This window comes from Abrus precatorius, unplaced genomic scaffold, assembly GCF_003935025.1.
Source record: "Abrus precatorius isolate BTA unplaced genomic scaffold, Abrus_2018 Scaffold7, whole genome shotgun sequence".
Taxonomy (NCBI): Eukaryota; Viridiplantae; Streptophyta; class Magnoliopsida; order Fabales; family Fabaceae; genus Abrus; species Abrus precatorius.
In genome coordinates, this window is record NW_020874417.1 from 33099556 (window position 1) to 33108728 (window position 9173).

Genomic DNA, 9173 nt, shown 5'->3' on the forward strand with positions numbered 1-9173 from the left:
AGAACAAAAAAATAAAAAAAAGCCTCTAAACTCTAACCTACACCCAAAAATAAAAATAAAAATTAATCCACACCCAGATTCATGCATCAAATTCATATGTCTGTGTCTATTTCTGATTCAAAAGTGAGCAGGGTCGTATAGCAATTCCAACCCCTCCATCGTTCGTGTTTGAAACTGTGTTTTGTTGCTGTTCTTTGTAGTGGAGGGTACCAATTCCATGGCCTCCAAAAACGAAAGCGAGAATTCCACCGATACTACTCCATCATCGTAAGCAAAATTTTCCACTCCACCCCCCCCCCCCCGCCTCCATGCTTTGTTCACATCACACTGTCATAGCCCTAGATATTTTATTTTTAAAATTGAGGTTGTGTTTGGCATTGGTTCAAAAAAAATGTTTTTTATGTATTGAAAGTTAAGTGGGCAACCATGAGGAGGTGAGAATTGATAAGAAACAAAGGGTTTGGTGTTGTGTTTGTTTGAAGCGCATACCCTTTTTCTAGGGCTTTTCTTGTTCTGTTAATTTTTTATCCCGGCTTGATGAATTTCTTCTTTTATATATAAAATAGGTGTGATTTTGGGTTCCGTGGGATGTGTTGAACTGAGCATAATGGTTGTTGCATTTTATTCAGGCCAAAGAACATATACAAAGATCCAGATGATGGGAGACAACGGTTTTTGCTTGAATTGGAGTTTGTTCAGTGCCTTGCTAATCCTACCTACATCCATTGTATGATTTTTCACTTTACCTATACGCTTTGAGAGTTTGAGCTTCACTAAGCAATAGCTGCATCTGTTGGTTGTTTCATTTGATGTATTTGAAAGGTTATGAATTTTGTTTGGTTGGAAAATTAGAAATGCACGTAGTGAAAAAGGGATGTTGCTAGTAATTGGTAGTCTTTGAAACAGCTTGTTTAGGACAAGATTAGACATTTGGATTCTATTTAGTATAAAGCACTTGGTCTTTTAAGGAGGTTTCTCTAACAGATATGTTCAGGGATTTGACAGCTTGCTCAATTTGTGTTTTCTTTTATCTTTGTTGTTTTGTGTTTTGATTTTTTTAGGAAGCTTCCTTATCCTCCCGACTCTCTGTAATTTCTTATCTTCATCTTAATTAGTTTTTTTTTTTTTTAATATATATTTTTTAAAAGTGGCATGCCTTGTCATTTTTATGTGTGTGAATTACTTATATTTTTAACCTTATTCTTATGTTTGTTACTCTTTGGAACAGATCTGGCTCAGAATCGATATTTTGAGGATGAAGCATTCATTGGATACTTAAAGTATCTTCAATATTGGCAACGACCTGAATATATTAAATTTATTATGTAAGCATTTTCTTCAAATTCCAGATTATGTGATACAGTTCTACTGAAGGGCACTGACTTATTTGAATAAGCATAAGTGGATTAAAATTCTTGGCATACATGAGATTTGAAAATCAATGTGAGTCATGTGACTATGATTATGAACTGGTTCAGGCATATTTTTGTGCCTCTTCCTATATTTCAGTGATGTTTTCCTCAAGTCTAGCTGGGTTGCTGCTATCCTTATTTATTTATTTTTTTATGATTGCTAGGTATCCTCATTGCCTCTATTTTCTTGAACTGCTTCAGAATGCAAATTTTCGCAATGCAATGGCACATCCTAACAATAAGGTAAATGGCAGTATTATTTAAGTCATTCTATTTAATTTGAACAATCTCTTTGTAGGGAATGGGGAACCTGCAGTCTTATGTTGTATTTTATTGTGAGGGGATAGGTATAATGCCACCCTGGTATACCTATCATATTTCACTTTTAGATTGTGAATCTAGTTGGTAAATTATGGACATTCCTGGATCAATCCGGATGGCTTGCATTGCACTTATTTGAAGCAAATAACTTCGAAGAATTGCTTTGCCTTACTCGTGGCTTATGGATTGTCCAAAATACTATTTCTCGCTGTATTTTAGGAACTGGCGCATAGACAACAATTCTACTTCTGGAAGAACTATAGGAACAATCGGCTAAAACACATTTTACCAAGATCACTTCCTGAACCTAGTGCTGCTCCTGCACTTCCTGCTCCTGCTTCAACTCAAGTTGTGTCTGCACTACCACCAGTACCTGCTACAAGTGTTGCGGTGACAGCAACATCTACTCAAGTTCATTCTCCAATGTATGGTATGCCCCCTGGCTCTGCTCTTGCCAAAAATGAGATGAGGAATCCTGCCGTTGATAGAAGGAAGAGAAAGTGAATGCTTTATTGTATGACATGTAAATTGATTATGAAACGATGCCAGGTGGTTGGATTAGGTAACTAGTTTATTTTTTCCTTCTCAATTGATAGATGAAAGCAGTGATAACGATAGAACAATTTTTTTATGCAGATGGGTTATCTTTATTACTGTTATTGTAATATTAGTTAGTTTTCAGTTGGGCTAAAACAATTCTGATTGAAAACCAACATGCAGTTAAGTCAAAATTCATTATGTTTTGCAGAAATTGAGTTGTAAAATGATTATACAATTGACAAATTGCTTGTGATGGTTACCAATGCCTGAATTTATCTCTCCTTATTACTTCTTATACGTTCCTAAATTTGTTTTTATTGTTTGAAATAGTCAATAAATAATGATAAAGGAAAAAAAAAAGTGAAATTCACGTAAAATTTTTCTCTTCACAATAAATGTTATTAGATATAAAAATAAACTTCACTTTTCTTCTTTTTTTCCCACGTTAATCTTATACCAAACAACTTAAATATCTTCTTATTTTATAATTCTTTTTTAAAAAAAATTCTTTTAAACTAAACAAAGTGTTGAGTATACGATCTAATCTTGTCAAAAAATTTCTACCGCTGTATTAGTCAAGCCAATGGTTGATCAAATGTTGCAAACTACGACAGTGTATGCTTTGGATTCTCGCCTTTTTCTTTCTGTAAAATTATTCTATACCTTTTTACTTAACCCGTCATTTACCTTTTTACCACACTTGTTTTGAGCCGTAACAGCTCAATGAGTATTTCCATTGCTTTGTCGTATACATGACCCGCTACATTAGTTCATATCAGAGTATGCCAAGTTGTATTATAACTGGGCCCCATCTTGTTGTATATCCCAATTTTTTTTAGTATTCTATGCCCACGAGCTTCTACGCAGTGGAATTATAATTTCTGTAACAAATTTTACTACACCAATTTTCCTATACCTTTCTCCATTGCATCACCATTTTATGACTCTTCTTTCTTTTACATTTAGAATATGTTTTGAGAGTTAGATTTAAGAGGAAAGAGTAGAAGAAATGAGAGAAAAAGAAGAATTAAAAAAATTTTAATCTTATTTGAGAGTTGTTTAATTAGAAGTAGAAAGTTTTAGAATTTTTAAAAAATTTTCTAAAGTTAATTTTGAATTTCTCTATTTTAGAATTTTCTCTCTCCTATTTTTTAATACTATTTTACAATAGAATTTTATCTTTTTTTTAAGTGTTAGTTTTTTTAGTGATAATTTTTTTAAAAAAATTTTAAAAAATAAAAAAATAATTTTTAGAGAAAGAAAAATATTTTTTTGTAAAAATAAAAAATAAAAAATAAAATATTATTTATATAATTAAACTCTTTATTACTCTCTTCTCTCAATATTAAACATTCAAACAAGAGAGAGATTTAATTTTTTTTCTCTTCAAACTCTTTGATTTTCTTTCTTCAAACTCTCAAACAAAGCTTTAGTGATTTTATGTATTTATTTTGATAATTCTTGTTATTACAACGTGATGATTTGTGCATTTAATCCTCCACAAAACTTGCTTTCTCCCCCAAAATATCCTGAGCGTGCGACATACACAGCACAAAATATTTAGTAATCGCATGTGGGAATAATGTGGTTATAAGTTCATAAATGATGCGTATCTAATATTTATCTTTATAACTTACTAAGAATGTAGCACGGCAGCAGGCTTCCAAGTAGTAGGTGATGTTAATGGACCATAGTTTATGAGAGAATCATGAGTATTGTCAATTTTATGGCTAAAATGGATTTAAATTGAATTAATAGGACTTAAAGCCAAAAACAATAATGAATAAAAGTGTAGAGACGAATACCGTAAAACCAAATCCTTAGCACAACCACATTATATTACAGAGAACTAGCATGCACAATTGCACTGTAGGTGCAAGAGATCATACATAAAGGGAGAGGCAATGTGTCTATGTGCCGGTGCCACCCCAACCAAAGTTTTCATTATTATTAAAGGATTTGGGGCAGAAGATCCTTGTGGAATCTGGGTCGTAGCAGGAGAATATGTAAAGTTTAAAGTTTCTCCCAATCATCAGATATACACATTAAAATACATCATTAAGCTGGAACAGCTTCTGGCACTTTGCCGTTACTTGAGAGTACTAAGCTATCATAATAATCAACCAGCACCTTCCAGCCACCAGGGCACATGAATCCATCTGGAGGACTCTCTTTGTTCCTTGCAAGCGTGCGCATCTGTAAATGCAAAGTAACCTTTATTAACATAATACTACAAATAGGTAAGAAGATTGTCACTATCACAATGAGAGGACTAATGTTCTTTTGAAACAAAAATTAAGGTTTCGTATTTAAAAGTATAAGCATACCTTTGTGCCTGATATGAAGAGGAAGTCCTGAGGCCTTGAAGGATCAAAGAATGCCATTTTACCTTGAGTCTTGTCATATGCAGCAACCTGCAATGAATGGACATAATCATTACACATATAAAGTGGTGTAAGCGAACATCACTGTATTAGTGAGAAGGTGAATTCTCAATTACCCTAAAAGGAAGAATGTTTAAACGCTCTAGTCCTGGTGCCATGCTCAATACTTTCTTCCCATGGTCGGCATCATATAGATCTCTTTTCTCAACTGGATGGCTCATGCCTGCGGGGTCACGACCTACAATGTAGAAGTTAGCCCCTGCATTAATCCTAGCCTTTGCATGCCACTGCACCTCGGTGGGTCCTGCATAGTGCATGGGAGAAGGGAATATGGATACAACAGTTGTCTCTGGATCAAGAACCCCATCCTCAAGTACCTAAAGAAAGACCAAGGGATACAAGTGAACTTTTCTGGTGAAAAGCATCAATTTGAAGCATTTGGGGGCAAGTCACTGTTACATTACATAGAATAGGGGCCACGTGAAGAAAAGTAGGAAACCAAGGGGATTACAATCAAAACAAGAAAAAGTGAAGAAAGTGACATAGCTCCAACAATGGGACCCAGTATTCAGTTTGGTACACATACCTTCTCGTGTTGTTTCATTCGCCAATCAAGTGGGACATCATCAGCTTTGGTATATCCTCCCAGAGGATGGAGCAAGAGGACAGGATTCTTATAGCCCATCTCCAGAAGTCGTTTACGGGTGTCAGTCATTAGCAATGCATGACCATTGTGAACAGGATTCCGGAGCTGGAAGGCAAACACAGCATCTGCATTGCGTTTTGTGAACTCGGCACGGTGTTCTGTGGGGGACAGGCGAAAATGATCAAGCCCATCATGGTATTTGATGGGTTCAATAACCTCAAGGTCACCCCCAATCAGCCAATTTCCAGCATTAGTTATAGTTTCTTCAACATAAGGTAGGCCGGGGGCAATGGTCCCCCATGTTCGGGCAATTCTTTCTTCTTTAGGGTGCTTATAAATTTCAATACTGAAATAACCCAAAGAAAAATATAAGCCATAGGAAAGGAAGAAACAATTCGAAAGAATGACTATAGAATAAATCATGAATCCCACGTAATGGATATAACTATCAAGCACACAGTAAAGGTGTTCAAAAAAATCAACAAGAAACTACAATAGCAGACCAAAATTCTGCTAGGTGTAAGACTCCTATTGATCTATAAAATCATGTCTAGTACTTTGTCAAACCATATTATCTTAGGTCAAGTTTCGTATCAGTTTTGCATTATCCAATTATGTGCATGTTTGGTCATGAATGTCTTACTACTACGTGTCAATATGAATAAGGCATGGGAACTTCATTTTCCAAGAACCTATACACCAACATCCCTTTTAGCCTGAGAAGCATGATCAAACTTGTTAATCTGGTGGTAATTTTGCAACAGGAATTTCAAAATACAATCTGTTTTTGTTAAGTATTTTTCTGGGACCACAAAAAGGAAATAAAGTCCACAAAACCATGTACATATATGTCCGTACAAATACTTTATCGATTGAATACACCTCACGACATGCTATTTAAACTTTCTTATCTCGATCTTCTTATATTTAAGTTTTTCAATAAAAATCATCAGGTGCAATCGGAACCTAATATGCCTCAATAAGATTGGATTAATATTTATACGAAAAATGCAAAACAAAAGAACGGGGGCAATCAACGACCATAGTGGAAACAATCTCAAATTCCATTACGGCAATCTGTGAGTGGTTGACTATCCCACCAACCATAGCACTACAATGCAAAATGAAAAGGAATTGAACAAGGACACAGAAACACGTACGAAAATAAATAATACCCAGCACATTCGTTCCTAATTTTCGTATCTCTACCCTCAGACCCTCCCCCTTTCCCAGTATTAAACGCAATCGCAAACAAAAAAAAACAAAAACTCCAGTTCTCAATAATTGATTACATAACTGAAGAAATCAATCACATTCACAACAGCTGCATATATGAGAAGACCACAAAAGCATACCTTTCTCACAAGCAAAATTTTTGTGCCACTATAGTACCTTTTTTACAATTAGTACTCCTAATTTGATGACTTTCTCTTATTCTTATTTGAAAAAAGAAATAAAATAGAAAAAATTATAGAAAATATTAAAACCTTAAAAGTTCCAACTCCTAATTCCCCTCCTTTCCAATCAAATACACAAAAATAAAACTGAAGTTACGAATTTGCCACAGCAAAAGGCAAAAAAAAAGCATGCTAATTGAAGTTTAAAGCAACACGGGGTCCAAACTAAAACAGAAAGAAAAAACCATGGGAGAGAAGTGTCTTACTCATTGAGAATGGCAACAGGGTTGCCCTTAGAATCGAAAAGAGCAACCCTTTTGGAATCCCCGATCCGATGCTTCTGGGCATCATCAATAGCCAAAACGATTGGCACTGACATGTTCACCACAGACCCATCATGGAGTCGTAGGGAGTTGAAATGAAGCGTTTGGAGGAACTCAGCTTCCTTCATGAAGCCGCGTAGTGGTGTGGCCCATCCTTCACTCAGGACATGAACCCACTCAACGTCAATCCTAGAGAGCTTTATCCTTGGCAACGAAAAAGCCTCACCCTTCTTCAAATCTCTCTGTGAATCTTCCACCAGAAGCTCCACCAGCTGCCCTCCATCGGGTTCGATTAACCCGTTCGAAACTCGAAGGCCCCGGTGGTTCCTGGCCTTGGTTCCGACAAAAACGTTGACTTTGCGGGAAGGGGCGAAATGGTTATCGAAGGTTTTGGAGAGAGAATGAGAGGGGAAAGAGGTTTTGGCGAAAACGGTGGACATGGACGCCATTGAAGGCTTGGTGGGTTGTGAGTTGGGAATGAGTACCCTTTTGGGAATGTGCTTTTATGAAGCAAAAAGGAGTTGTTAGTGGATGAACAGGGGCATAAGGGTCATTCCACAACGCACTGGTTTGATGCTGATCCTTAAACAACAACCTGAGCTGAGTTGCTGAGAATGAGGTGAGTTTGGGTTTTTATATTAAAGGCTTGATTCGACAGAGACTGGTTCAGGAGGATGAACCTGGACACTTCTTTTTCCCACATGTGTGCCCGCTTTCGTCTTACCTTGTATTCACCCTAAACTAATTATGTATAGTGATTACTAATTACTAATAATTAATTAGCAACCTTTGCTGACCTCTTTGATTATCTCAATAATAACTCCTCTTTCACTTTTATTTTCTTTTTTTGCTTTTTCTTGAGATATATATATATATATATATATATATATTTATTTATTTATTAAAATTATTAACAATTTCAATAAATTTATAAATAAAAATTTATATTTGTGTTATTAATAATAAATAAATAAAGGTAAAATTAAAAATATATATAGAAATAAAATATTTGAATAAAGATGTATAATCTTTATAATATGGTATATTAAAATTCAAATTTAATTTTATTAAGATTGATTAAAATAATAATAATCTTCAAATTTAATATATTTTAAAAAGTACAAAAGTGTAAGGTCGAAAATAAATAAAATTAAATATTCAATACAAGAAAATTTATGATTTAATAAATAATTATTAAAAAATTTCTCGTTTAAGAGTGACGATTCAGATTTACAACGAAACAAATATTAGCATTATTCCTTTCTACTGATTGTTGCCAATTAAAATAATATTTTTATTTAAATTTTTATCATAATAAAAATATTCTAAAAGCTGTTTAATGAAATTTTATTGTTTTTAATTACTTTAAAGCAGCTAAGAAATAATGTTAACAGATTTGTTTAGAAATAGAATACAAGGAGATGGATAAGGGTGGATTAACTTTAATGCTTAGTCGGACAAAACAATCATACATTATATATATATATATATATAAACAGAGGAGTTGAACCTCAAAAACAAAACAAGTAAAAGTAAGAGCAAATAAAGATTAGATTTGAGTAAAACTAATCCGATTTATTTTAAATTTAATTATATATATATATATATATATATATATATAACTTTAAAAGATTTTAAAAATTTAATTTAATTTAAATTAAATTTTAAATCTAATCATATTAATATTTATATACTATAAAAATGTTTATAATATTATTGAATTTTTATATTAAAAAATAAAATTTATAATAATTAATATAAAATTATATTTATATATTTTAATAAATTAAAAATTATATTTTTATCTTCATATTGTATTAAAATCAAATTTATATTTTCTATTTTATATTGTCTATCTATCACATAACTAATTATATAAATAATATTTTAAAATATATTTTTTTAAAAATTGGGTTACAATAAATTTTAAATTTTAGATTTAATTTAATATTTAATTTTAGTTTAAATCATTTTAAAATTTAATGTTTTAAGTTAAGTTAGTTTTAAATTTATTTTTATTTTAAATTAGTTTTAAATATAAATTTTAAGACAAAAATGATTTTCAATCTATTTGTAAGTTTAGTTTTTAAAGTAAAATTAACTTATTGTAATGCATAATTGCATTGAATTTTTGTATTTATAAAAAAATA

At 32.7% G+C, this 9173-nt stretch overlaps 2 protein-coding genes across 2 annotated transcripts; one reads left to right on the forward strand and one right to left on the reverse strand.

Annotated features, from left to right (window-relative positions):
* Positions 1-20: 20 nt before the first annotated feature.
* LOC113871265 (mediator of RNA polymerase II transcription subunit 31) lies at positions 21-2251 on the forward strand. Its single transcript, XM_027508251.1, has 6 exons — positions 21-140; positions 201-267; positions 630-727; positions 1229-1325; positions 1577-1655; positions 1953-2251. Coding segments are annotated over exons 1-6 (627 nt in total). The 5' UTR covers positions 21-139; the 3' UTR covers positions 2238-2251.
* A 1789-nt stretch (positions 2252-4040) lies between these two features.
* LOC113872178 (ATP sulfurylase 1, chloroplastic) lies at positions 4041-7630 on the reverse strand. Its single transcript, XM_027509509.1, has 5 exons — positions 6967-7630; positions 5244-5649; positions 4774-5034; positions 4601-4687; positions 4041-4469 (listed from the first exon to the last, which is right to left on the reverse strand). The coding sequence occupies exons 1-5, from the start codon at positions 7470-7472 to the stop codon at positions 4332-4334; spliced, it is 1398 nt and encodes a 465-aa protein (XP_027365310.1). The 5' UTR covers positions 7473-7630; the 3' UTR covers positions 4041-4331.
* Positions 7631-9173: the final 1543 nt, after the last annotated feature.

Excerpts from the sequence above, each read along its gene's own strand:
- LOC113872178 (XM_027509509.1), bottom strand. The coding sequence starts at position 7,472 with ATGGCGTCCATGTCCACCGTTTTCGCCAAAACCTCTTTCCCCTCTCAT. Across the intron at positions 5,035-5,243 it reads GAATGAAACAACACGAGAAG|GTACTTGAGGATGGGGTTCT; the intron begins GTATGTGTACCA and ends GTCTTTCTTTAG. Across the intron at positions 4,470-4,600 it reads TCTTCATATCAGGCACAAAG|ATGCGCACGCTTGCAAGGAA; the intron begins GTATGCTTATAC and ends TTGCATTTACAG.
- LOC113871265 (XM_027508251.1), top strand. Across the intron at positions 268-629 it reads ACCGATACTACTCCATCATC|GCCAAAGAACATATACAAAG; the intron begins GTAAGCAAAATT and ends CATTTTATTCAG. Across the intron at positions 728-1,228 it reads TAATCCTACCTACATCCATT|ATCTGGCTCAGAATCGATAT; the intron begins GTATGATTTTTC and ends TCTTTGGAACAG.